Source organism: Bos indicus, chromosome 2 (genome assembly GCF_029378745.1).
Source record: "Bos indicus isolate NIAB-ARS_2022 breed Sahiwal x Tharparkar chromosome 2, NIAB-ARS_B.indTharparkar_mat_pri_1.0, whole genome shotgun sequence".
Taxonomy (NCBI): Eukaryota; Metazoa; Chordata; class Mammalia; order Artiodactyla; family Bovidae; genus Bos; species Bos indicus.
Window position 1 is genome coordinate 131,850,964 of NC_091761.1, and position 27,999 is coordinate 131,878,962.

At 48.8% G+C, this 27,999-nt stretch overlaps 1 protein-coding gene and 1 long non-coding RNA gene across 2 annotated transcripts; one reads left to right on the plus strand and one right to left on the minus strand.

The window, feature by feature from the left end:
* Positions 1-955: 955 nt before the first annotated feature.
* On the minus strand, positions 956-14,448 carry LOC109574309 (uncharacterized). The gene is made up of 2 exons (XR_002183062.2): positions 14,106-14,448; positions 956-9,978 (listed from the first exon to the last, which is right to left on the minus strand). It is a non-coding gene; the product is annotated as an uncharacterized lncRNA (long non-coding RNA).
* On the plus strand, positions 14,433-22,032 carry MUL1 (mitochondrial E3 ubiquitin protein ligase 1). The gene is made up of 4 exons (XM_019982276.2): positions 14,433-14,672; positions 17,984-18,071; positions 18,718-18,838; positions 20,084-22,032. The coding sequence occupies exons 1-4, from the start codon at positions 14,553-14,555 to the stop codon at positions 20,805-20,807; spliced, it is 1,053 nt and encodes a 350-aa protein (XP_019837835.1). The 5' UTR covers positions 14,433-14,552; the 3' UTR covers positions 20,808-22,032.
* The last annotated feature ends 5,967 nt before the right edge of the window (positions 22,033-27,999 follow it).

Below are 27,999 nucleotides of genomic sequence, written 5' to 3' on the forward strand. Positions count from 1 at the left end.
TTGTCATTGCAAGCTAGAAACATATCACTTGATCAAATTAGCCAAATTCATTTAAATACTAATGGGCATAGCCTGAAGAACACAGACAACTGGGTCAGTGTAGTAGGTTTCTAGGTAAGAAAGTAAACCGTGGCCCATTTCACAACTGCCAGCACCTGGCTTGGTAACACAAGCCACGAATTAGGCAACATGACTGTGTTGATTATAACTTGTCCAGATATCATTTGTGACCTCAGAGCTTCTGTCTCTCTAACTTGTCTTATGGTTGGTAGAATGGATGCCGAGAAGTCATCCCTCCTTCCTTAGGTAACGGCGCCCAGAACAGTGCTTGTTACATAGAAGGCGCTCAACTGTTATTTGTTGGATTGAACTGAACTGCACCTTGATCTCTGGGCTCCCATCTCCTCGTACATGTCTAATAGCGAGTGTGTCATTTCTTCTTGGCTTGCTCTTATTGTTCAGTTGCTAAGTCATGTCTGACTCTTTGAGACCTCATAGACTGTAGAATGCCAGGCTCCTCTGTCCTCTGCTATCTCTCCAAGTTTGCTCGAATTTATGTCCAACGAGCGGGTGATACTATCTAACATCTCATCTCTGCTGCCTTCTTCTCCTTTTGCTTTCAATCTTTCCCAGCATCGGGGTCTTTTCCAATGAGCTGGCTCCTCACATCGGGTGGCCAAAGTATTGGAGCTTCAGTGTCAATCTGCCGGGGACCAGCCCCGGCTGAACCAGGGTATTCGAAGGAGAGACGGCGTAGGCGAAGATCAGGAAACAATTGCTTAATTAAACGTTAATTAAGGATATAAAGAGTAATAGAATGAGGATAGCTCAGTAGGAAAATTCAGTGGAGAAGAGAGGCTGAAATAAGGATAGCTCAGTGAGGAAATTCAGTGGAGAAAAGAGGCTGAATAATTCAGCCAGAAGGCAAGAGAAAGAACGACATGGTGAGACCAAGTTTCGGTGAACAAGGCCCGCACTTTATTTTTCAAAGTAGTTTTTATACCTTAAGTTATGCACAGAGGATAATGGGGGAAGGGGTAGAGTCTTGCAGCAAACCAGGCTTTCTTCCTGCAAACTTATCATATGCAAAAGCTTAGGTGATTTGCATCATCTTCTGGCCCGGAGGCCTGTTAACATTTTAAGACCTTTTCTTCAGAAAACTTATTTTTCTCTAAAGGTGATTGGTCAGGAGCCACCCTCCAAAAGCATTAGATAAAGTTGCATTCGTACAGCGCAAAGGTGTGGTGGGCTATAACAAGAAAAAGAATTAACTCAAGGGTCCCAGGTTACAAACATTAAAGCTACTACTTACACCAACTATATTAATCAATACACTGCCAGGGACACAGCAGGTAAGGGATATGGAAACTTAGCAGCAAACATTGGCCCAACAAATGAAAATCCCTTCACCAATACAATTTCTAATCAATCTTTTAACTACTCAAAAGAATCTGTGTTTAGACAGTTTAGAACATCTCCTGCCTCTCACAGTTGGGAGGCTCTGAACAATCACATGTGGCCGGAAAAACCTATTCAGGCAGGCTAGAGGATTTCCAAAGGAGTTTGTAGGTTAAACACTGTCACACCCAGGAATTATTAACTGGAGCTGTAAGCTAACTTTTTTCAGAGAGGTAGTGGGGGACAGCCCCCCGTAAAGTCAGAGGTGTAGGTGAAAGCACAAAGCAGAAAGTAGGCAGACTCTGGTTTTGGGGGTATATGCTCGAGAATTTCCAGGGGGACTCCTGAAGCTCGATCCCGCCTTTGCGTATGCCGAGCCTCCTTCCTCATGACCTTTGTCATGGGCGGAGTTCCTCACGCTGGCTACCGGCAGTGATAGAATTTCCAGTTGAGCTATTCCAGATCCTGAAAAGTGCTGCACTCAATATGCAATATGCACTCAATATGCAATATGCCGGCTCCCGGCATCAATCCTTCCAATGAATATTTAGGGTTGATTTCCTTTGTGACCTCCTTGCTGTCCAAGGGACTCTCAAGAATCTTCTCTGGCACCACAGTTCAAATGCATCAGTTCTTCAGTGCTCAGCTGTCTTTATGGTCCGACCCTCACATCTGTATATGACTACTGGAAAAACCATAGCACTGACTGACTATATGGGCCTTTGTGGGCAAAGTGATGTCTCTGCTTTTTTAATATGCTGTCTAGGTTGGTCATAGTTTTCCTTCCAAGGAGCAAGGGTCTTTTCATTTCATGGCTGCAGTCAGTCACTGTCCGCAGTGATGTTGGAGCCCAAGAAAATAAAACCTGTCAACATTTCCGCTTTCCCCCCTTCTATCTGCCATGAAGTGATGGGGATGGATGCCATCATCTTAGTTTACTTAATGTGAGTTTCAAGCCAGTGTTTTGCTCTCTCCTTGACGAGCAGGTGCTTTGCCTCCCCTGGCTTCAGTGATCAGCTCAGGGATGGATATGTGAGCTGAGGCAGTCCATGAGACTCAACTCCAGAATTTTTCTTGAAACTAGTGGGACCAGAACCAGCTGTGCCTGCCAGTAGTACTAACTCCTGCGTTTGTCAGGGGAATAAAAGGGACCATCTCTTTTAGCCTGTGCTTCTTAAGAGAGGACTTCCCTGAAGCCCCTCCGCAGACCTTCTCTCCCAACTCATTGGTCAGAACGGGATCACATGTTCATTCCCAAGCCGGTCCCTGGCAAGGAGGAGACCACCATGACTGCTGGGACCGAGCCACGGCCAGCCACCCTGCCGCACAAGGTCCCACAGCGGGTGCTTTATTGATCCCTTCCTCCCCAGCGCCGACAGCCTGTTCTCTCTTCAGGTTCCATCTGCCTCGCACATGGACAAGTCCCTTCCACCCCTGGGAAAAGCTCTTCATTTGACCCTACACCCTTTCTAGCCACCAAACTCCTTTCCTTCCTTCCATCAGAATTAGGTAGGCTAATGACTTGCAGAACTCAAACGGTGTTGCTGAGGTGTGCAAAAGGACTCTGTATTCAGCCTCTCTCAAAATGGACAAAAGCTCAAGAAAGGAGAACCAGGGGCAAAGGAACCATTCAAGCAAAGACTGGGTGACCATCTCTGGGTCAGTGTAGAAAGGCTTCTCCTACTGGGAGTGAGCTTGGGCTGATTTTATTTGTTTATTGAGCACCTATGATATACTAGGTATACTGGGCTCAATACTGAGGATGTAGCAGTTAGCAAGACAGAAATATTCCTGGGGTCATTCAGCTTAGAGGTTAGCAGGGGAGACGGGCCTTGAGTGAATAATTATACAGACAAATATATAGTTACAGGCATTGTAAGATGATCCTTAAAATCCCTTCGAATCAAAGACTTATGATTTTCTATGTCAAATCCTTAGCTCAGTGCCTGGCGCATGGTAGGTAGTTCAGTAATTGCTACTATAGATGTTCCCTGCCCGCTGAGCCTACGGGGAATGCTTCTCTCCCCCAAACTCCTACACTCTTTGTGTCTGGGTACTGTGTGCGTACATGGGTGCTGTCTCTTCAGTCGCGTCCGATTTTTTGTGACCCATGGACTGGAGCCCACCAGGCTCCTCTGTTCATGGAATTCTTTGGGCAAGAATACTGGAGTGGGTTGCCATGCTCTCCTCCAAAGGATCTTCCCCCACCCAGGGACTGAACCCAGAGCTCCTGTGTTGCCAGCACTGCAGGCACATTCTTTACCACTGAGCCACCTGGGAAGCCCTGTCTGAGTAGTAATATTTGCTTTTCAGCAGTTGTTGTCAGTCCCTCAGGCATCTGTGACTCTTTGTGACCCCCATGGACTGCAGCATGCCAAGCTTCCCTGTCCATCACTATCTCTCGGAGTTTGCTCAAACTCATCTCCATCGAGTTGGTGATGCCATCCAACCATCTCATCCTCTGTTGTCCCCTTCTCCTCCTGCCTTCAATCTTCCCCAGCATCAGGGGCTTTTGCAATGAGTCAGCTCTTTGCATCAGGTGATCAAAGTATTGGAGCTTCAGTTTTAGCATCAGTCCCTCCAATGAACACCCAGGACTGATCTCCTTTAGGATGGACTGGTTGGATCTCCTTGCAGTCCAAAGGACTCTCAAGAGTCTTCTCCAACACCATGGTTCAAAAGCATCAATTCTTCAGTGCTCAGCCTTCTTTATGGTCCAACTCTCATGCCTGTACATGACTACTGGAAAAATCACAGCTTTGACTAGATGGACCTTTGTCAGCATTCAGCAGAAGTTTTATTATTAAATTTTGAATTTGTTTACCTGGTGCCTCCAACTATAATATTAACCTACCAAACGACCAGATTCAACTAGTTAAGAAACAAGAATTATTCATATTGATTCACTTCTTTGCCTATGTTCTGCAAGCCAAGAACACAAATAGTGATTAAAAAGAGAAGAATTCCTAATATATCTCCAGCAGTTTCCCATATATCAGCTTATCTGGGCCAACAGCAGTCCTGTGCAGAAAGCAGGAATGTTACCCTCCCTTTTCCACTGAGAAAAGTAAGGCTTAGAATATCAAATGGTTTTTCAAACTGCGGAGGAGAATGGTTCTTCCTTCATTTTTTACTTATTTTTAAAAGTTTTATAAAAAATTTATTTGCTGTTAGTTGCAGCACGTGGGATCTTCAGTGTTCCTTGCAGCAGGCGGGATCTTCTGCTGTGGCATGTGGGATCTAGTTCCCTGACCAGGGACCAAACCCCAGCGCCCTGCAGTCCGAGTCTTAGCCACTAGACCCCAGGAAGTCCCTCTTCCTGCAATTTTCAAGCCTCTTGAAAATTGGAACTCCTCTAGAACTCCTGCTGGAAGACACCAGGGGAATCATCTACTCCCATTTTCCCATTTTACAGATGTTCTCATCTGTAAAATGAGACTCAGGTAGGTGCTGGACTTGACGGCAATCACATGGTTAGTAAACCAACGAGCTGACGGAAGACTCCTAGCACCTGACTCCCAAGCCTGAATTGAGTCATCCTGTCCTTATACACTGAGCGATAGCTGCTGTTAATAATTAAGGGTGGGTGGGTGTTAAGGGTGGGTGAATGGGGGATGGGAGAGGGGGGTGAGGGTGCAGGGACGAGGATTCGGGATTTCCCAGGTGGGGCTGGAGGCAGAGGTAGTCACAGGGCCTGGGGCTTGCTTGGGCCCCTGATACAGCCCCACTGGGGCCACAGGTAGCCTCAGGGTTCCCCTTAGGTCTCCTGACCCGGGCCATTATTCCTCCATCTCCCTTCCCTAGGCCCTAGGCCCTCGTGGCGTCCTGATTGCCTTCCGCATTCCGTGCTCTTGGAGCCCCGCTGTGGCTGAAAGTACCCACTGCAGCACTGATTGCACCTGTTCCTGGGGGAAATAGCAGAGCTAGAAAGAGGGAGGTGAAGGACCCTTGGCGACCATTTTACAAATGGTTTCCCCTTTTCTCGGGGGAATCCTGTCTTCTAGGCATTTCCCAAATGTACTGTTCATGACTAACTCTTCGAATAGGAGTAACGTGTGTGGTTCAGGGTCGGGAACGACTCCCACCTGTCACCAAGCAGTTTCTAGGGCCAAACACGAACGAGGGGAAAGTCGGTAGAGTTTAGTGCTTGGGCATGGAGCTCTGGAGAAAGAAAGAGTTGTGTAAGCTGCAGCTTCACCTCAGTGATCCCCATCTGTAAAGTGGGGATGGAAATAATGCCTAATGAGGTTCCCTGGCAGTCCAGTGGTTAGGACTTGGTGCTCCCCATGCCGAGGACACAGGTTTGATCTGTGGTTGGGGAACTAAGATCCCACCTGCCACTCCGCATGACCTAAAAAAAAGTACCTAATCAGTTTGTAGGCAGATGGGAGAATGGCATGGAAAGGGCGGTGCTTGGCACACCACATACAAAAATTAACTTGTGTGATAGATAGTGGTTAACATAGCAGATCCTAAGAGTTCTCATCACACAGGTAATTTAAAAAAATTTTTTTAGTGTCTATATGAGATGATGGATGTTAACTAAATCTATTGTGGTCATCATTTCACAGCATATGTAAATCAAATCATCATGCTCTATACCTTAAACTTACACAGTAATGGATGTTTTATTTATTTCTCAATATAACTGGGAAAAAAAAATAACTTCAGATAGATCATAGCCCTAAATGTAAAACATAAAGCTATCAAACTTTTGGGAGAAAACCTAGGAGAAAAATGACTGTAGTCTTAGATTGGGCAAAGACTTCTTAATGCAATACTGAAAGCATGATACATAAAAAAAAAAAAAATTGACAAACTGGATTTCATAAAAATCAAGAACTTCTGCTCTTCAAAAGACCAAGAGAATGAGAAGTCAAGCCACAATACTGAAGAAAATGTTTGCAAATCACATATTTTGTAAGGGATTTGTATCCAAAATATACAAAGAATGCTCAATAATTAGCAAACAAAACAACTCAATTTAAAAAATAGGGAAAAGATTTGAGCAGATACTTCTCTTGCAAAGATATGTGGGTGGCAAGCAAGCACATAAAAGATGTTTGATGTAATTAATTATTAGAAAAATGCACATTAAAACCACGATGGGGTGTCATTACACACCTACTAGAAGAGGGGTCCCCAGCTCTGGACCATGGAGTGGTGCCGGTCCACGGCCTGCTAGGCACTGGGCCACACAGCAGGGGGTGAGCAGGAGGCCAGCAAGGGAAGCTTCATGTGTATGTACGGCCTCTCCCTGTCTCTCATTACCACCTGAGTTCTGCCTCCTGTCAGATTCTGCATTATGGTAGTGGTCTATTTCATTATACACCACCATGTAATAATCATCAGTATCAGTTATCAGTTCAGTTGCTCAGTTGTGTCCGACTCTTTGCGACCCCATGAACTACAGCCTGCCAGGCCTCCCTGTCCATCACCAACTCCCAGAGTTTACTCAGACTCATGTCCATTGAGTCGGTGATGCCATCCAGCCATCTCATCCGCTGTCGTCTCCTTCTCCTCCTGCCCCCAATCCCTCCCAGCATCAGAGTCTTTTCCAATGAGTCAACTTTTCCAATCAGGTGGACAAAGTATTGGAGTTGCAGCTTCAACATCAGCCCTGCCAATGAACACCCAGGAATGATCTCCTTTAGCATGGACTGGTTGGATCTCCTTGCAGTCCAAGGGACTCTCAAGAGTCTTCTCCAACACCACAGTTCAAAAGCATCAATTCTTCGGCGCTCAGCTTTCTTTATAGTCCAGCTCTCACATCCATACATGACCACTGGAAAAACCATAGCCTTGACTAGACGGACCTTTGTTGGCAAAGTAATGTCTCTGCTTTTTAATATGCTGTCTAGGTTGGTCATAACTTTCCTTTCAAAGAGTAAGTGTCTTTTAATTTCATGGTTGCAATCACCATCTGCAGTGATTTTGGAGCCCCAAAAAACAAAGTCTGTCACTGTTTCCACTGTTTCCCCATCTATTTGCCATGAAGTGATGGGACCGGATGCCATGATCTTAGTTTTCTGAATGTTGAGCTTTAAGCCAACTTTTTCACTCTCCACTTTCACTTTCATCAAGAGGCTTTTTAGTTCCTCTTCACTTTCTGCCATAAGGGTGGTGTCATCTGCATATCTGAGGTTATTGATATTTCTCCTGGCAATCTTGATTCCAGTTTGTGCTTCATCCAGTCCAGCGTTTCTCATGATGTACTCTGCATAGAAGTTAAATAAGCAGGGTGACAATATACAGCCTTGACGTACTCCTTTTCCTATTTGGAACCAGTCTGTTGTTCCATGTCCAGTTCTAACAGTTGCTTCCTGACTTGCATACAGATTTCTCAGGAGGCAGGTCAGGTGGTCTGGTATTCCTACCTCTTTCAGAATTTTCCACAGTTTATTGTGATCCACACAGTCAAAGGCTTTGGCATAGTCAATAAAACAGAAATAGATGTTTTTCTGGAACTCTCTTGCTTTTTCGATGATCCAGCGGATGTTGGCAATTTGATCTCTGGTTCCTCTGCCTTTTCTAAAACCAGCTTGAACATCTGGAAGTTCATGGTTTACGTATTGCTGAAGCCTGGCTTGGAGAATTTTGAGCATTACTTTGTTAGCGTGTGAGATGAGTGCAATTGTGCAGTAGTCTGAGCATTCTTTGGCATTGCCTTTCTTTGGGATTGGAATGAAAATTGACCCTTTCCAGTCCTGTGGCCACTGCTGAGTTTTCCAAATTTGCTGGCATATTGAATGCAGCACTTTCACAGAATCATCTTTTAGGATTTGAAATAACTCAACTGGAATTCCATCACCTCCACTAGGTTTGTTTGAAGTGATGCTTGGTAAGGCCTACTTGACTTCACATTTCAGGATGTCTGGCTCTAGGCAAATGATCACACCATTGTGATTGTCTGGGTTGTGAAGATATTTTTTGTACATAATAATGGACTTCCCTGATAGCTCAGTTGGTAAAGAATCCACCTGCAATGCAGGAGATCCTGGTTCAATTTCTGGGTTGGGAAGATCCCCTGGAGAAAGGATAGGCTACCCACTGCAGTATTCTTGGGCTTCCCTGGTGGCTTAGCTGGTAAAGAATCTGCCCACAATGTGGGAGATGTGGGTTTGATCCCTGGGTTGGGAAGATCCTCTGGCAAAGGGAACGGCTACCCACTCCAGTATTCTGGCCTGGAGAATTCCATGGACTGTAATAATAATAGAAATAAAGTGCACAATAAGTGTAATGCGTCTGAATCATCCTGAAACCATCGTCCCTCCTGGGTGTGTGGAAAAATTGTTTTCCACGAACCTGGCCCCCAGTGCCAAAAAGGTTGGGGACCACTGTATCAGGATGTTTAAAATCAAAAGACTGATTATACCACATATTGCTGAGGATGTGAAGGATGTGGGGTTCTCACCCACTGCTGGTGGGAATGTGAAATGGTGCAACCGTTTTGGGGAACTTCTAGGTAGCTTCGTAAAAAGTTTGAATACACGTCTGATGCACGACCCAGCCATTCCTGTCTCAGGAGTTTACCCAGGAGAAATGAGAGCATCTGTCCACACACAGACTTAGACATGCATGTTCAAAGCAGCTTCATTTGTGATAGTTAAAAACTGGAAACAATCCAAATGTCCATTAACAGGTCAATGAATAAACAGATTGTGATATGTTTACACCATGGAACATTATTCAGCAGTAAAAAAAAAAAGAAAAGGCATAAACAGTTATTGACATGCAGTAATACGGATAAATGTCAAAATAATTATTCTGAGTGAGAGAAGCCAGAGAAGACAAAGTACACAGCATGTGATTCTATTCATATGAACCTTTAGAAGATGCAGACTTACAGCGACAGAAAACAGCTCTGTGGTCACCTGGGGATGGGATGCGGTTTACTTCATTATAAAAAGGAAAAGGTCTCCCTGACACCCTGCCTGAGGTCAGGGGGCATGTCCTGCATCGTATCCCTGCGTTCCACTGTGTCTGGGGGAGTACACTGCATGGGTTAAATGGTCATGAAAAGTATGCTGACACTTGATAATTCCTAACAATGATTAAGTTAAGGGCTCTCCCATGGGAAAGCTCTGTAAGGAAAGTGAGTGACGACCTGACGTGATTGTTAACCTTTTTTAAATTTCCTTCGGCACAGCTGTGTGGCAACATTAGCGCAGGAGGTCTCATCTTTCAAATCTCCCTGGTGCCCAGACCCTGCCAGTGTCTCACCGGAATGGAGCGCCTGCAAGGGCATTTACCCAGTGACTCACGGGGAACTCAGGGACTTTGTGACATGCTTCCAGTGGTGGCACTGCCCGTAGTAAACCCCTCCCCTTCCAGCTCCTCCTAGATTCTCTGCCTGGTACCTCACTTTCCTCTTGGGAACTTAACCTCACTTTCTCTAAGTCAGAGGCTCCTGTTTAACTTGTGATTCAGTGAGGACAGTCACGCTGAGCTGAGAACGGCGCCCTGGGGACATCTGGCTGCAGCTGAAAGTGCCCGTCGTCCATCACTCCTAACAAGGTCCACATGACGGAAATCTCAAAATGTCGCAGTAGTCCAGCCTGGCTGCTGAAGGATTTCAGCCTTTGGCCAAAAAAAAAAAAAAAAGGTAGAGCTATTTAAGACCAAACTGCTTTAAGAATGACAATCTTTTATAGAGTACAAACTTATGTAGGGGAAAGGGGGAAAGATAAATTAGGAAGAGGGATTAACAGATACACACTACTCTACATTAACAGGTAAACAGTAGCACTGGCAACTGCCGGGGTCCAGCCCCGTGGAGTCAGGGGTTTCCAAGGGGAGACGGCATGTTAATTAAAGATACAAAGAGTGGTTAAATAAGGATAGCTCAGTGAGAAAATTTAGTGGACAAAAGAGGCTGAAAAATTCAGCCAGAAGGTGAGAGAAAGAACAACATGGGGAGACCAAGTTTCAGTGAACAAGGCCCGCACTTTATTTTCCAAAGTAGTTTTTATACCTTAAGTTATGCATAGAGGATAATGGGGGAAGGGGTAGAGTCATGCAGTAAGCCAGGCTTTCTTCCTGCAAACTTATCACATGCAAAAGTTTAGGTGATTTGCATCATCTTCTGGCCCGGAGGCCTGTTAACATTTTAAGACCCTTTCTTCAGAAAACTTATTTTTCTCTAAAGGTGATTAGTCAGGCGCCACCCTCCAAAAGCATTAGATAAAGTTACACTCCTATAGGGCAAAGGTGTGGTGGGCTATAACAAGAAGAAGAATTAACTCAAGGTTACAAACATTAAAGCTACCACTTACACGAATTATATTAATCAATACACTGCCAGGGACACAGTAGGTAAGGGATATGGAAACTTAGCAGCAAACATTGGGCCAACAAGTGACAAACCCTTCACCAATACAATTTCTAATCAATCTTTTAACTGCTCAAAGGAATCTGTATTTAGACAGTTTAGAACATCTCATGCCTCTCACAGCTGGGAGGCTCTGAACAATCACATGTGGCCAGAAAAACCTATTCAGGCAGGCTAGAGGACTTCCAAAGGAGTTTGTAGGTTGAAACACTATCACACCCAGGAACTTTATTAACTGGAGCTGTAAGTTAACTCTTTTTTCAGAGAGAGGTAATTGGGGACAGCCCCCCATAAAGTCAGAGGTGTAGGTGAGAGCACAAAGCAGAAAGTAGGCAGACTCTGGTTTTGGGGGTAGATGCTCGAGAATTTCCAGGGGGACTCCTGAGGCTCGATCTGCCTTTGCATATGCCGAGCCTCCTTCCTCATGACCTTTGCCACGGGCGGAGTTCCTCACACTGGCTCCCGGCAGGCAACTACATTCAACACCTTGTAATAACCTATAATGGAAAAGAATCTTAAAAAGAATTGATACATGTGTAACTGAATAGATAAATACGTATAACTGAATACATATGGATACATGTGTACAACTGAACCACTGTGCTGTACACTGGGAACACTGGAAATCAACTACAATTTAATTAAAAAAACAAAAGGAAATCTGGTGTTGGACCCTCCCTTTTCCACCTGGCAGGTTACAGTCCACAGGGTCACAAAAGACTGAGCAACTGAGCAGGCATGCATGCCACACCACATACAAAAATAAACTCTAAACAATAAGAATGAGAACCCGTATCAATCTAGACGGGTGGGATGGGGAGGGAGATGGGAGAGAGGTTCAAAAGGGACGGAAGAGGTGACTCATTGGAAAAGACTCTGATGCTGGGAGGGATTGGGGGCAGGAGGAGAAGGGGACGACAGCAGATGAGATGGCTGGATGGCATCACTGACTCGATGGACGTGAGTCTGAGTGAACTCCGGGAGTTGGTGAGGGACAGGGAGGCCTGGCATGCTGCGGTTCATGGGGTCGCAAAGAGTCGGACGACTGAGCAACTGATCTGATCTGATGGTAGATTCATGTTGAGGTTTGACAGAAAACAACAAAATTCTGTAAAGCAATTATCCTTCAATAAAAAAATAAAATTTAAAATATGGGGGAAAAAAAGAATGAGAACCATAAAACTCTTAGAAGAGAACATTGACAGAACACTCACTGACATAGTTGTGGCACTATTTTCTTGGATAAGTCTCCTACGGCAACAGAAATAAAACCAAAAATGAACACCTGGGGCCTAATTAAACTCAAAACTTGTGCACAGCAAAGAAAACCATCAACAAAATAAAAAGACAATCTATGGAATGGGAGAAAATATTTTTAAATGATGTGACCGACAAGAGGTTAATATGTAAAATATACAGACAGTTCATATAACAATATCAGTATACAATATCATCAACAACAACTACCTAATCAGAAAATGGGCAGAAGACTTGTATAGCCATTTTTCCAAAGAAGACATACAGATGGCTAACAGGCACATGAAAAGATGCTCCACACCACTAATTATTAGAGAAATGTAAATCAAAACAACAATCATATCACCTCACACCTGTCAGAATGAGTATCATCAAAAGTCTACAAATAACAAATGCTGGAGAAAATGTGGAGAAAAGGGAACTCTTGTACACTGTTGGTGGGAATGTAAATTAGTACAGCCACTGTGGAAAATAGTGGCTCCTCAAAAAATTAAAAATAAAGTTATCCAGAAATTCCACTCCTGGGTATATATTTGGAAAAAACAAAAACACTAATTTCAAAAGACAAATACACCTCAGTGTTCATAGCAGCACTATTTACAATAGTTAAGACATGGAGAAGGCAATGGCACCCCACTCCAGTACTCTTGCCTGGAAAATTCCATGGACAGAGGAGCCTGGTAGGCTGCAGTCCATGGGGTCACTAAGAGTCGGACATGACTGAGCAACTTTCCTTTCACTTTTCACTTTCATGCATTGGAGAAGGAAATGGCAACCCACTCCAGTGTTCTTGCCTGGAGAATCCCAGTGAGGGGGAGCCTGGTGGGCTGCCATCTGTGGGGTCGCACAGAGTCGGACATGACTGAAGCGACTTAGCAGCAGCAGCAGCAGCAACACGTGGAAGCAATCTGAGTGCCTAGCAACAGATGCCTGGATTAAGAAGCTGTAATATTTCACTCAGTCATTAAAAAAAAGGCTGAAATACTGCCATTTGCAGCCACTTGGATGGACCTAGAGAATATTATGCTTAGTGAAGTGAGTCAGACAGGGAAAGGCAAATTCTGTAAGATATCATTTATATGTGGAATCTAAAAACAATACAAATCAATGTCCATGCAAAACAGAAACAGACTGAGAGATGTAGAGAATGCGCTTGTGGTTACCAGAGGGGAGAGGGAAGTCAGGAGAGACAAAACAGGGGTTATGTGATGAACTGATACAAACCACCAAATATAAAGTAGATAAGCAAGGAGGATATACTGTACAGCACAGGGAACTATAGGCATTATCTTGTAATAACCTATGTGGAGTATAATCTGCAAACATATTGAATCACTGCTGTACAGATCAGAAAACATTTTGAAATCTGCTCTATAACTGTGCGGTGAGGATTAAATGGTTTGATGTTGGTAAAACTTTTTGTCACAGTTCAGTTCAGTCGGGTCTGACTCTTTGCGACCCTATGGACTGCAGCATGCCAGGCCTCCCTGTCCATCACCAACGCCCGGAGTTTACTCAAACTCATGTCCATTGAGTCAATGATGCCATCCAACCATCTCATCCTCTGTCCTCCCCTTCTCCTCCCGCCTTCAATCTTTTCCAGCATCAGGGTCTTTTCAAATGAGTCAGCTCTTCGCATCAGGTGGCCAAAGTATTGGAGTTTCAGCTTCAGCATCAGTCCTGCCAATGAATATTCAGGACTGATTTCCTTTAGGATGGACTGGTTGGATCTCCTTGGAGTCCAAGGGACTCTCAAGAGTCTTCTCCAACACCACAGTTCAAAAGCATCCATTCTTCGGCGCTCAGCTTTCTTTATAGTCCAACTCTCACATCCATACATGACTACTGGAAAACAACAGTTGTAGCTATAATTATAAATTAGTAAAGTAAGTTGTTATGTGTGGTGCTGGCAGATTAAGGAGTTACTTTAGTGATCTAACCTCCTGTCTTGGAGGTAATAAGCTGTGCAGTCCGGTAAATTCCTCTCCAGTAGCAGTGTGACTTTGAGCACACGCACTAACCTCTCTGGCCTGTCTTCTCATGTGTAAAGCGGAAGAATAAAAGCCAAGACCCAAGGTTTGCCCTGAAACTTAAATGTGTACTCCCCGTAAGTGCTTACCTGACGTTCTTTCCTTCCAATCCAATGGCAGAGTCATCGAACAACTCCTGCAATAATAATAACCCCAGGAAAGCAGAAGCCCTGAAACAGTGGCACCGCAAGCGATACAATTACGGCCAGAGTTGAAGCGGTCGCGGAGCGACGAGAGATCGCTCAAGTTCCGCAAACCATTCCGCACTTCCAACTCCTGGAGACCCGACTCCAGCGGAGGCAGCTGATGCTTGTCCATTACCATGGCAACAGCACCTTCCGGTCTGTTGTGCCCGCCCTCCCCCTCCCCCTTCCGGTTCCGGGTCCCCTTCCGGTTCCGGGTGCTGTGCCTTCGGCGGGCGGCTGGCCGCGGGCTTCCGGGAGGAGTCGTCTCCGGGGGTGTGGTTCCGGGTGGCGGGAGGCTGAGGGGCGAGGGGTCGCTCGAGCGCGCCAGCCTCGCCAGGGCTCGGCGCAGCCATGGAGAGCGGAGGGCGGCCCTCGCTGGGCCAGTTCATTCTCCTGGGCACCAGCTCTGTGGTCACAGCCTTCCTGTATTCCGTGTACCGGCAGAAGGCCCAGGTCGCCCAGGAGCTCAAGGTCAGTGCCCCAGCCCGCCCGGCCTCAGCCGGCCATGCCGCCCCGGGGGAACGGTGAGGCCCCTGACCTGCCGTGGGCCGCTCCACTCTCGGGAAAAGACCCCACAGAGGAACCAGGCTCTGGGACGGCGTCGCCCGGCCCCCAGGAGCCAGGATCAGAGTTCGGGTCGCGTGATAACGGCTTCCCTTCCTCCTTTCTCCCAAGTTCTTCTCGTTGCTCAGAATAAATCTTGACTTCATCACTTTATTGACGAAAAAAATCTTTATTGAACACTTGCTATGCTCCAGGCGCCGAGCCTGGGTAGAACAGACAGAAATTCCTGTCTTCATGGAGAGTGCATTCTAATCCAACCAGACAGACAGTAAAACAGTCAATCAGATGGTGTGACACGTGGGGATAAAAATACAGCCTAGTGCAGGGAAGAGAGGAAATGGGAGTGCTGGAGAAAGGGAGGTTTGCTCTTTTAAACAGGGTGGCAGTTGAGCAGAGCCCAGGAGGATTTGAGGCTAGCGTGCAGGTGCCTGGGAGGGGACAGCTCCTTGCTTCTGCAGACTCTGCCTTTTTATATTATGGCCATTTAAAAAATATTGCTCACTTTCCTAATGCAGCACCTGACGGTTTACACAACATATTCCCATCTTGGTTTTAGTTCTGCTTCACAGTAATTTGAGGTAGATGAAATGATACCTCCAACCTGCCAATCAAGAAATCGAAACTCAGAGGAAAGGTCTCTACAGGGTCAGTTTGGAGCTTAAACTTAGGTCTTTTGATTCCGAGTGTAGGGTTTTGTTGTTGTTGTTGACCACATTTCCTTATTATGAATGTGTGAGTGGCTCATGAGAGATGAACCTCATTAGCTAAGAAATGGCATCTTATCCTTCCTTCTAGGTTCTAACTCAATGGTTAACACAGAATAGACACTCAGTAAATATTTGTGGATTTGTTTGGGGTGAAATTTCTTTTTTAAAAAGGTGAATTTCTTCGAGGCCATGCCGGGCTTTCTCTAGCTGTGGCGAGCAGGGCCAGGGGCTACCCTCTAGCTGCGGTGGGCAGACTTGTCCTTGCAGTGGCTTCTCTAGCTGCAGAGCATAGGCTCTGGAGTGCAGGGCTTAGTTGCCTCGAGGCAAGTGGGAATCTTCACGGACAGGGGATCGAACTGTGACTCCTGCATTGGCAGGTGGATTCTTAACCACTGGACCACCAGGGAAGTCCTGGCTGGAATATTTTCATAATACAGCAGGGCTTAATTTGACATTTATTTGGAAGACGGATGCCTCAGCCTGACACGCTTCGTTATCGTCAGATGATTTGCGTTGAGAGCTTAGAATCAAGTGTGTGAGTTTTGGAGCGCACCTAGTTACCAGGGAGTTGAGTTTGGGGTGTGAATCACAGCCTGGTGAGATTCCAGCTGCCTTCTCGTCTGCTTGATTAAATTACTTCTGAAATGATTGGCTGTGGTTGTAACTTATACTTCAGTTTCTGACGCTGAATCAGAAATCGCATTGGCATCAAGCTGGCTAGAGATGGGATCCTTTGAAGCAGTGAGTGCTCAGGGATCCATCTTTGGGTGACCTTAAAAGCTTTGCCAATTAGTTCCTCAGTGAGGATGAAATAACTAGCTCCTGCCTGGAAAAACAGTTGGGACTCTGTCTTAGGCTCTATTTTCTTGATCCACTTACATAACTTGCCAGACTAGGCTTTGTGTCTTCCCCTTTTACGTGTCTCACAGTGATGGGAATGCATATTTATCGCATACCTACTGTGTGACAGCCCCTGGTCTGGATTCTTTCACACCTTGAGTTTCATTTCATTCACATGAAAATCCTGTGCGATTGTTTTGCCCACCTTTTACATGTTTTGAAACTGAGACTGGGATAAATTAAGTTGCCCAGAGTCAAAATAGATGCCTTGAAGCTTGATTCAGTCACAGGCTTTCTGACTGAATTTCACCTCCTTTCCTTCTAAAAAATGTTTAGACTATCCTGTGGTGGATATTTGACTATTTAGGTGACTTAGAGCAAATTACTTCACTTCTCTGAGCCTCATTTTCCTTATCTGTAATTGGGGGTGATAATGTCTACCGCAGAGGGATGGTATGAGCATTAAATGGGGTTATGCACTTAAAATGCCTAGCAGAGTGCCTGGAATGTAGTATATGTAAGTGCTTAGTTATTCACTAATGTCTTCATCAGAATTGTATTTAGTGCCTGCTACGGGTCAGGCACCGTCTCGGCACTGGGGGACGGCAGTGCACAAGACCAGCAAGGCCCTAGGCCTCCTGCGCTTACAGCCCAGTGGAGGGGGAGACCGACAATAAACGAATAAATGAACCTGAGTGTTAGCTGTTATTACTGCCCGTTGTTTTTATTACCTTCGCAGTGTACGTGGGTAATAATTTTTATTGACCTTGCTCCTGTTGTTTACTGGGTAGCAATAGCTTAAACTCAGAGGGACCTTAATATGTATCCAGTACTACCCACCTCGTGTCTGGTATCCTTAAGATGGTGTTGATGAAAATACCTGAAAGCAGGAACCGTTTCCTTCATTCGTCCCTGAACCCCTGGCCCCCAGCACAGTGCCTGGTTCAGGAAATGTTCAGTGGCTTTCTTAATTTTACCTTACTTTTGATGGAGCAGTAGCAGGCTTGTTTGGTTCCCAAGTACAGCAGATTGGGATGAGAACAGGAAGGAGTGGAGAGCTGGGGTCTGTGAGGGGAAGGGAGCGGCAGAGGTGACTGTGCTTGCCTGTTTATGATGGGGAAGCGGGCAGACAGAGGAGGAGAATGTTTAGCACTGGTTCACAAAGCCGCGCCCTATAGTGCAAAGGCAGTGCTCTATTACAGTGTCTGATGCAGAGTGTGAACTGCCAAGGGCCCGGGGATAACGATAACCTACCACTGCCCGAGCCCCTACCACGTACTGGGCCCTGGTTTACGTGCTTTTCCACATAAACTTCGGATGCATGGTTCTGTGTTGTCGAGAAGAGATCAAATTACATTCAGTCTGTGGTATGCAGATTGATGAGTGCCTTTAATATTTTCGTCTTAGTAAGTGAAACTGAAAAGGGCTGTCTGGCCGGTTAACTGCAGCTGGAATGGAAGTGGCAGCCCCATTTGCAGGTGGCAGAGCGAGGTGCCTGTTGATGTGGTGAAAGTGCTGGGACACAGCTTTGGAATCTGACCGTCCTTAGTCTCTTTCCTGCCTGGTTCCCTTATTCTCTCAATGTGAAAAAAAGAGTCATTTTCTTTCTTCACTTGTTTGATTGAGCATGTCAGTATTCAACAGTCATTCCAATCTGTTGTTTCCATTTAGGGAGCTAAAAGAATCCACTTGGGTGAAGACTTAAAGAGTATTCTTTCAGAAGCTCCAGGAAAGTGTGTGCCTTATGCTGTTATTGAAGGTATGTTTATTTATTGGTAAAATGAAAAATAACTCAGTCTTTCAAAGTTTGATAAAGATCTTCCTGGCTGACATTGACGGCCTTTTGTAGCCTTGGGGTGGGGGTTCAGAATTTGGACTTTGGGGTCAGGAAGACCTGGGTTACTGCTGTATGATTGTGAGGAAATTACACAAGCTTTCGAGCCTCCATTGCCCCATCTGTAAAATATACTTTGAAAGTGCAAGTTGATCTGAAAGTGAACGTTGCTCAGTCATGTCTGACTGCAACCCCATGGACTGTAGCCTGCCAGGCTCCTCTGTCCACGGAATTCTCCAGGCAAGAATACTGGAGTGGGTAGCTATTCCCTTCTCCAGGGGATCTTCCCAACCCAGGGATCAAACTCTGGGTCTCCTGCATTGCAGGCAGATTCTTTATTGTCTGAGCCACCAGGGAAACCCAGAATATACTTTACAGGGTGGTTGTAACACTGAAACGATGTGATCCATGTAGACTGCTCATCAGAGTGCCCCCAAAGCACAACTGTTGGTGATAGCAGTGTCCTCACTTTGATTAATTAAACTAACTCAAACTAAAAACAAAATCTAAATTACTTTAAAGGAAAGGACAGAAGAGTTCTACAGAAATAAAATAATTTGTTTCCATTTAGGAGCTGTTCGATCTGTTAAAGAAACGCTTAACAGCCAGTTTGTGGAAAATTGCAAGGGGGTGATTCAGCGGCTGACGCTTCAGGAGCACAAGATGGTGTGGAACCGGACAACCCACCTCTGGTGCGTATCCTTGCTCCAGGGGCCCAAACCTCGAAGATGGTCAGCTGAAAAGCTGACGTCCTGGCCCTGTCTCCATGTCTTCAAGCTGTTCCTGAGAGAGAGCGGAGACCAGTCTCAGTGCCACTGAGATCTCTGCCACTGCAGTCTCCTAGGCGTCTTGTCCAAATGCAGATTCCTGGCCTCTCTTCCAGATCTGCCTAGATAGAATTTCCAGGATAGGGGACCTGGAGTCTGCAGATATGCACACTAAGGGTTGAGAAGCACTGACTGATGGCATGGATTGATGATTTTCAGTGCTCCATGCTGTAACATGCAGTACCATTTTTCCAAATGATCCTCGGGGGGTTGTGTTTTGGAGTTTTATCTTAATTTTTATTGTAAAAAATTAAAAATTCAATTTTAATTTTTATTAAGGCTGCTTAACCTGCAATCTCCTCTTATTAACGAAATTTTAAGTGCAGCAGTGCAGAACCATTAAGTACGGCACGAGGTTGTACAGCAGATTTCAAACTTACTCGTCTTGTAGAACGGAAACTGCACCCGGTGAACGCCAGCTCCCGTTGTCCTCTTTCCGCAGCCCCTGGCAGTCTCCGTTCTCCTCTGTTCGGACGAGTTGGGCTGCGTTAGACACTTCACGCACACGGGTCCTGCAGTCTCCATCCTTCTGTGGCCGCCTTAGTTGCTTTGCTCATGTCCCCCAGGCTCACCCGTGCTGTCCCATGTGGCAAGGTTTCCTTTTTCTTTCTTGTTTTAAAGGCTGACTAGTATCCTGTTGTATGTATGGACCGCATTTTCTAAGTTCATTCATCGATAGACATTGATGTTGTTTCCGTGTTTTGGCTGCTGTGAATAAGCAGTGAGCCAGGGAGCACAGATCTCTCTTCCAGATCCAGATTTCAGTTCTTTTAGATCCACGATCCGAAGTGGGATTGCTGGGTCATATATGGTAGTTTTTAAATTTTTTGAGGGATTTAAGATAAAAATCGATCTGTCTTAACGGGGGCAAAGGGAAATAAAAAAGAGTAGAGGTGATCTCTGATGGCATATGTTGCCCACTGAGGCGGCCAGAGAACCGGAAAACCTGCGCTTCCTCTTCTGAGGCTCTGGACGAGGGTGGGTCTGTCGTCGTCTTCTCGTGCTCTCAGTTCACGCTTGATCCTGCCTGGCCTTCAGGTGGACTCCACCCTCGTCTGGCTGTGAGGTATTCGCGGTCCTCTGATTTACCTTGGGCCCTCATTCCTGCAGGAACGACTGTTCCAAGATCATTCACCAGAGGACGAACACGGTGCCCTTTGACCTGGTGCCCCACGAGGACGGCGCGGGCGTGGCCGTGCGCGTGCTGAAGCCCCTGGACGCGGTGGACCTGGGCCTGGAGACTGTGTACGAGAGGTTCCACCCCTCCACGCCGTCCTTCACCGACGTCGTCGGCCACTACCTCAGCGGGGAGCGGCCCAAGGGCGTCCAGGAGACGGAGGAGATGCTGAAGGTGGGGGCGCCACTCACGGGGGTGGGCGAGCTGGTGCTGGACCACAGCTGCGTGCGCCTGCAGCCCCCCAAGGGGCCGGGCATGCAGTACTACCTGAGCAGCCAGGACTTCGACAGCCTGCTGCAGCGGCAGGAGTCCAGCGTCCGGCTCTGGAAGGTCCTGGCGCTGGTCTTCGGCTTCGCCGCCTGCGCCAGCCTCTTCTTCCTCCTCCGGAAGCAGTACCTGCGGCGGCGGCGCGAGCGGCAGCGGCCGGAGGAGGAGTTCCGGGAGCGCGCGTGTCCCGAGGAGGACCGTCCCGAGGAGGACCGAGAGGGCCCGAAGGGCGCCTGCGTCGTGTGCCTGAACAACTTCCGGTCGTGTGTCTTCCTGGAGTGCGGGCACGTGTGCGCCTGCACCGAGTGCTACCGCGCGCTGCCCGAACCCCGGCGGTGCCCGATCTGCAGGCAGGAGATCAGCCGCGTGGTGCGCTTGTACAACAGCTAAGGCGGGGCGCGGGGGGACCCTGCCCCGCTTCGGGGGTGTTATCATCTCCGGGCCCTTACAAGAGCAAGCAGTGACGGGGCCGCTACCAGCTGCCGAAGGCCGCCTTTATCCAGCGTGGAGGTGGCCTTTGCCAGCCCGGAGCACAGGCGCACAACCCCATGCCCCGCCCTGGCACGGGCGACGGGGGTGCCGCGACCCTTTCCTGGAGCCAGGTGAGCCCGTGTGTGGCTGAGAAGAGCTCACCGCCCAAGCGCCAAAGTCCGTGGCCTCCAGCTTTTCTGTCCCTGTTGCCTTCTCCCCACTCCGCCCCCCTCCCCCCGGTGTGGGTCCCTGTGGACCTGAGCCTGAAAGACTGGCCGGAGGGGAGAGCAGAGTTGCCTCGAGGAGCCGCCTGAGAGCAGACTGGGGGGCAGTCTTCCTCCCGCTTGCTTACCCCACCCCCACTCCCCAAGGAAGAGCCTCCAGGCTGGTCATGTGCCCCCCGCCCCTTACCTGCCGGCCTCCCGCGTGTGCACACGTGGATCAGCATAGAAGGGAGTGAATGCAGCGGCCGCCCTCTGCCTAACGGGCCGGGACTCTGGTCGGAGAAGGGAGGCAGGTCGCTGCCAGGGGCACTCGGAACGGTGCCCGTTCATTGTTCCCCTGTGGCAGTGCGGACAGGGCCACTTGGCTGCAGCCTTCCTGGGGCCACGGGACCTAAAGAGGGCGCTGGGAGCACGCGGTCTGCCCTGACTTGGAACTCGGAGGCGTGAACCGGCTGAGGGCTGGCTCTGGTTTTCTCTGCCCAGGCTGAGCTGGAAAGGTCTTAGCCCCAAAGGAAGCAGTAAGGATGTTGCTGTCCCAGCCTGGAGTCTTCTCAGCTCCTCACGGAGGCTCCCACCAAGGAAAAGTAGCAGCCAGCATCTTGAGCTCGGGGCCTTGTCCAGGCTAACCCTAACCCCGCCACCGAAGAGCTCACGCCCCAGGGGCGTCATCACGCCACCCCTTCACTCCTCCCCCAACCCGTTTGCGTTTGTGAGAGGAGCCGCGAGCCCCTCGCACTGCCTGTCAAGTGTCCAAGGTCACTAAGTCACGTGCACAGCACTTTCTTCTCTCCCTTCCCTGGCTCTGAGCATCCATGCCCCAGCCCCCTTCGTGCAGGGGAAGGGGGCGTGCTCTCGGGGCTGGCACCAGCTCTGTGCAGTGTCCAGTGTGGGCAGCACTAATAAAACTCCTTCTCACCGAGTGTGAGCATGTTGCTTTGAACAGTTCGATGGCTAGGCTGATGCTTCCCTGGGGGGATGGTGTCTGGTTTTGATAGGATGAACTGGAGACCTTGGCTGCAAGGAGGTCTGGGGCTCCCCACGGTGGGGGCAGCTTGGTGACGCTAAAAGAGGGGGGCCGAGTGGGGAGCCTCAGGGCAGCCTGGAGACTACCTGCAGGTCATGCCTGGCCTCGCCCAGAGCCGTCCTTGAAAAGTGCTGTCCTGACATCCTGAACACAGGCTGTGAGGCTTCACCTGTCGCAAGAATGGGACAGGTGGGCACTGGCATATGTACGCAGTGCTCTTTCCGACCTCAGTTTCAAGGTAAGTTAATCCTCACAAGGCTCTGCGGGCTCGCATGACATCTCATCCTACAAGCAAAGAAACTAGTCCCGAGAGGGCGTGTTCCCTGGGTCAAAAGCACACAGCTGGTGAGGCGGTGGTCCACATTGAAACTCCAAGCTGTTCAGTCTTCCTGACCCTCCTGCTCACCGGCGGTGGGCCAGTTCCCTTGGTGCTCATAGGGACGCCCCACAAGATGCTGTTCCCCATGGTGGTGGAGGAGACCATGCTCTGGAGGAGGAGGCAGATTGGTGACAGCCCACTTGCCCAGTGAGTCCTGTCCAGGGAGGTGTTACGACCCTGGCTTTATATAGAGGCGTTGGGCGGGGGTGGCATGATGGCAGGGGGACTGGTGGGGCTGACCTCGGAGCATCTCAAAAGCATCTGCTGTTCCCTTTAGTAGGCGCTTTGAAAGAGCCCAGGTTATGAGGATGAATGAACTGCTGTGTGTAGGGGTGAGTGGGGGAGGAGGGTTTGTGTTAAATCTATGAAGCGTTCAGCCCTCGGCATGGATTTCATGAGTAAATCTTATCAAGTGATTGAAAAGCAGACAAGGCAGCCTGCCCTTACCCCAGACCGACTCATATCCTGGGCAGACCGATTCTTCTGTCTCGAAGGCTCCTTTAAGGGAGTTGAGGGGCCCATCGTGGGAGACACAGGAGCAGCACACCGTCCCTGCCTCGAGGTGACAGCTGATTGGGAACGTGAGCTCACGCGCGCCCAGACTCCAGACCGGAGGTCCACTCGTGGTCCTAGCCTGGCTGGACTGAGACTGCCCCATGCCCTCCATCACCCACGCAAGTCCCTGCCTTTGGTTTAAGGAGATCCTTTCCAGCAGGCTTGAAGGGGCTTAGACTGTTCTGTGGGATGGAAGCCGGTGAAGAAGTGGAAGTGAAGGTTGCTTAGTGGTTTCTGACTCTGTGACCCCATGGGCTATACAGTCCATGGAATTCTCCAGGCCGGAATTCTCCAGGCCAGAATCCTGGAGTGGGTAGCCTTTCCCTTCTCCAGGGGATCTTCCCAACCCAGGGATCAAACCCAGGTCTCCTGCATTGCAGCAGATTCTTTACCAGCTGAGCCACCAGGGAAGCCCAAGAATATGGGAGTGGGTAACCTATCCCTTCTCCAGATGATCTTCCTGACCCAGAAATCGAACTGGGGTCTCCTGCATTGCAGGCAGATTCTTTACCAACTGAGCTATCAGGGAAGCCCGTGGAAGCTGGTGGTGGGGGACTAACCATGGGATTGTGGTGAATTTCAATTCAACCCTTAGGCCCAGCCACTTGAATCCGACGCAGACAGCATTCAGCCAGGGTGGTCTTGAATAATTGCTCCTGGTGTTTTGAAGTTCTTTGTGAGATACTTGATATGGGTGGATGCTCACAGTCTGACAAAGTGAGCATTGTAAACCCCGTTGTACCAATGAGAACTTCCTGGTGGGGTTACAGTTTACCTATGGCCACACATCATCACCAGCCTGGCAGTGTTGGGCTCTCCTGGTATCAGGTGTGTTTTTTAGCTTTAGAGTGAACTGGAAGTGGAGGCTATATCACCCCTTTTTGTAGCTTATGTGATTTGCTCAAAGCTATCAAGGTCTGAGCAGAAAGCCCTTTCCCTTTAAGTCACACTGAACCTGAGAGGCTAAGAAGGAAAAGTGTCAGACAGACAAGTGGACGTTACCGGCGCACAGTGGTTTTGAAGCCGTTAGCACCCTGAGAATCACCAGTCACCCCTGGTTTTAAGACCGCAGGTTGAGGCTTATCCTGATGGAGGAGGAGCCAGAAGGCAGGTCCTCAGAGGCCTAATTCATTCAGAATTATGATGGAAAATTCAAACAGCAAGCAACGTGACAAACTGGGGTGAACTGACACCTTTTGCAACCCAGGTCCTAGCCTGGATGCGGACAGATCTGATGCGGATGAGCACCAAGGGCCTTGGGGCTGCTCAGAGGAAGAGCTGTCAAGTTTTGGTATCCTTGGTGGGCATTTATTCATCCCAGAAACATCAGCTAAATGTGTATTCTGTGCCTGGGGATTCAGAAATGAATATGGCGCAGTTTCTGCCCTCAAAGCACTCGGTGTTGTCTTTTAAAGTGGCCTGATTGTCTGAAAACGAATAAGCCCTACAGATGGATGGGTGATGGCTGTTGGAGCATTTTTGGTTCACAGAATGTTGTAGCTGGCAGGGCCTTTGAGATTGGCCTAGTTAGAGCAGATGCCCTGATGGTTCAAAATGAAGCCACCAAGGGTAGGGTATCTTTGCTGAAGGGGAGCCTAGCAGAGAACATCCATCCACAGAGCTGAGAATGATCCATGAGAAACACCAGTCTGACCACACGCCTTCTCTGCTTGGGGAGAAGCAGAGCCTGGAAGGTCCCCAGGCTCCCTGTCCCCTCCAGGCTTAAGCCCTGGGTCCCCTAAGGCACATGGAGGTGTGTGGGCCAGCCCCTGGCCATCCGTCCAGGCCTTTCCCCGGCCGTCTGTCTCTCACCTGTGGCTCAGCCACCCTGAGCCTCTGAGCGCCATTAAGCGCACTTGCTGTTCCTGCCTCCTTGCCTCTGCCATTGCTGAGTCTTGCCCCTGGCATTCTAGTCCTTTCTTCACCTTAGGTGCTTGCTTTCTTCACCTCCTCACCCTTTAAAACTCAGCCTTAGGTGTTCCCTTCAGAAAACCTCTCCTGACCCTCCCCACTTAGGTGGAGTTAGGTGCCCCTCCTCTGATATTCCATTATCCAGTCCCCCTGTTCTTTCTCTGAGCCGTCTTGCCCACATCTTGGGCAGGAACAGTGTCTTATTTCTGCTCCAGCACGATTTTTTTTTAGGCTGTCACTCTACACTAATTAGAGCTCACATTAGGGCTTGCTCTTTGCTAAGGGCCTGCAAAGGAATGGACATGATTAATGTCACTTAATCTTCACTGTGAGCTATGTGTTTATATTATTCTTACTTTACGCAAAAGGAAATCAAGGCTCAGAGAGGTCAAGTATCTCACTCAAGCACCCAGGAAAGACAGGATTTAAGGCCAGGCACGTTGACTCCAGAACCCCAGCTCTTACTGGGGTACATGGAACGTACATGGAACGTACATGGAATGAATGAGTAAACTGGTGAATGAGATGATGGATATGGGCCCGTAATCCTGGAAGGCTGCCTGTGGGAGTTGGGTTTTGGACCAGAGGTAAGGGTCATGGCCTGATTGTAAAGAACAAGGGCAGGGGTGTCTCTGAGTGCCTGGAGCTGCAACGCATCGTGTAAGAGAACACCACGTACAGTGAGCTGCCCAGAGCTGTGAGGGCTCCAGACAGGAGAAGTTGGGCCGGCATTGCTGCCTGCTGGCAAATGGTCTGGGCTGGGAGCTGACTTTCTCTCGGGTTCTGTGGCTCTGTGATCTCCACGGAGTGGTGCAACCTCCCTGAGCTTCAGCTGTGTCTGTAAAAGGAGCAGGCTGGATTAGAAGCTCTCCAAGGCTCCATCCAGTTCTGCTATTTGGCCTGTCTGAGACATAGCGAGTGGATGAGCGAGGCCGCAGGGTGACAGTTTCAAAGCCCTTCTCGGGGCTGCCATCTGAGGCCCGAGGGCTGCCTGCCGCGGCCCCAGGACCATGTTCCCGGAAAGCTGGGGAGATCAGCACATTTTCTCCCTAATTAGAGAGTGATAGCTGATCAATTTTGAATGAGATAAGTTTCCATGTACAATGTCCTGAATTGCTCCCCAGAGCGCTCATTAGTCATTTCTCTCGCAGCTGCTGCCTTATTGTTTTTCAGATGCCAGCCGAGGGACCTGGCATTTCCCTCTCCCGAGCGTGGGTCACATGGGGCCGAGCCAGGGACACTGGCAACGGTCCCAGGAGCTGCCCCGGCCTGGGGAGGGCCCTCCGCTCTTGACCTTTACGCTTTGCTCCTGCCAGAGCCCTGGCCTCACCTTCGGTGACTCAAATCCAGATTCCTCTTGGATTGGGCTGTGACCCTGGAGGGCCTCAGCTGAACTCCACGAGCACTTATTAAGCCCCTAGCGCACCAGACACCTTGTATCTTGAACCTGAATGGTCTCCAGGCCGGAGACGGGGTACACACCAATATAAATGTCCACATGGCCATAACGCCAGGCCTTCCACCCCGCGACGGTCTTCCCTAGTATTTAAGGTGTTTCATCAGATAGGGCTTCATTCGTGCTTGCAGTACGTTGGCCCTTAATGTGCGTTTCTTCCTGCCCTTCGCCGCCCCAGGGCTTGTGATGGGATTCCTCTCTTGCTGCGATTTCTACCATGGCCTCCAGGTGGCGCTGTGCTCCCATGGTTGCGGCTGCCAGAGGCCTTGCAGGCGACACTGAGGTGGCGCTTCCAAACGCGGGTGCAATTTTCTCTTTTCCTGGGGGCTGGAGAAGAGGCATGAGAACAGAGCCTGAGAAGGACCTGGGGCTGCTGACACCAGACGCAGCTGGGCACAGGCTGGGAAGGGGACAAGCAGGAATGTTCTCTCTAGTTCCTTTGTCTGCCCAACACACCAGGAAGCAGGGTGCAGATGTGAAAATACTGAGAATCCCAGAAAATTCAGAGGGGGGTAAAAAATCCCACATTTCCCTCCCTATAATTTTCCAGGCATTCACATCTTTAAATATACTAACCATGATTTCTTTCAACAAAAAAATAAGACATGCATAATGCATCACATATTCTTAAAATACCCAGATGACTTCACACCAGTAAAGGATGCTGAAAAAAATTGCATGGCATAGCTTTTGATTTTCCTCCCCAGAAGCTTTTTCTCAGTGGAGAAATCCTGCTTCTCCCGGCCTGGCCTGCTCCCTTGCCATCCTCTCCTCTGTCCTGTCTCTGCCTTCTGCCCTCTTGCCTAGGTATCAAGTTTCTCTGTCTCCTCCTCTGCAAAGAGACAGAAGTGTCAACTCCTGTACTCGACAGACCCGCCTCTCGTCTACCCTGTTGCCTCTTGCCTTTGAGTGTGTGAACGAGTTTCTTCCTCTTCCCGTGGATCTGTCTTCCTCTCTGGGCTTTTTTAGTCTCTCTGCTTCTGTTGGATTCCATCTGCTTCTGTGAGTCTGTCTCTCTTTGCGTCTTTCTCACCTGCACCAGGCTCCTCCCCTCCCAGACCTGTCTCTCCTCTTCTGGATGCCCAGGGTCTGGCAGGGCAGGGTGGGGAGGGCTTCTGTGCCCAGGCCCTGGCTTCTCCAGCTGCTGCCCTTCCTACTACCCAGGAGTTCCTAGGAAGAGAAAGCCCCTCTCTCTGCCCTCGCAGGCCCTGGAGGGCTCCAGGCAGTGGGACTTACTGCGTGGAGCTGACCGCTGGGCAGCTGCCCCACTAGGTCTCATCCTAGGGACCCAGTCAGCACCTCACCTGACCCTCAGTGTCCCCATGAGGCTTATCTGGTTACCCCCACTGTACTACTAAGAGGAAATCTGGCTAAGACAGCGAAGTGACCGCTGGGAGGCCGTGCAGGTAAGAAGGGGTGGAGCTGGGGTTGAGCTGCTGATTTCCCCTCATTTCACTCGCTCATCACCAGGTCCAGCGGACAGAGCTCTGAGCTGGTTGTCGGGAGGCCTGGGCTCTTGGCCCAGGCTCTGGTTCCAGCTGGGCAGCTCGCCTTCCTCGTTT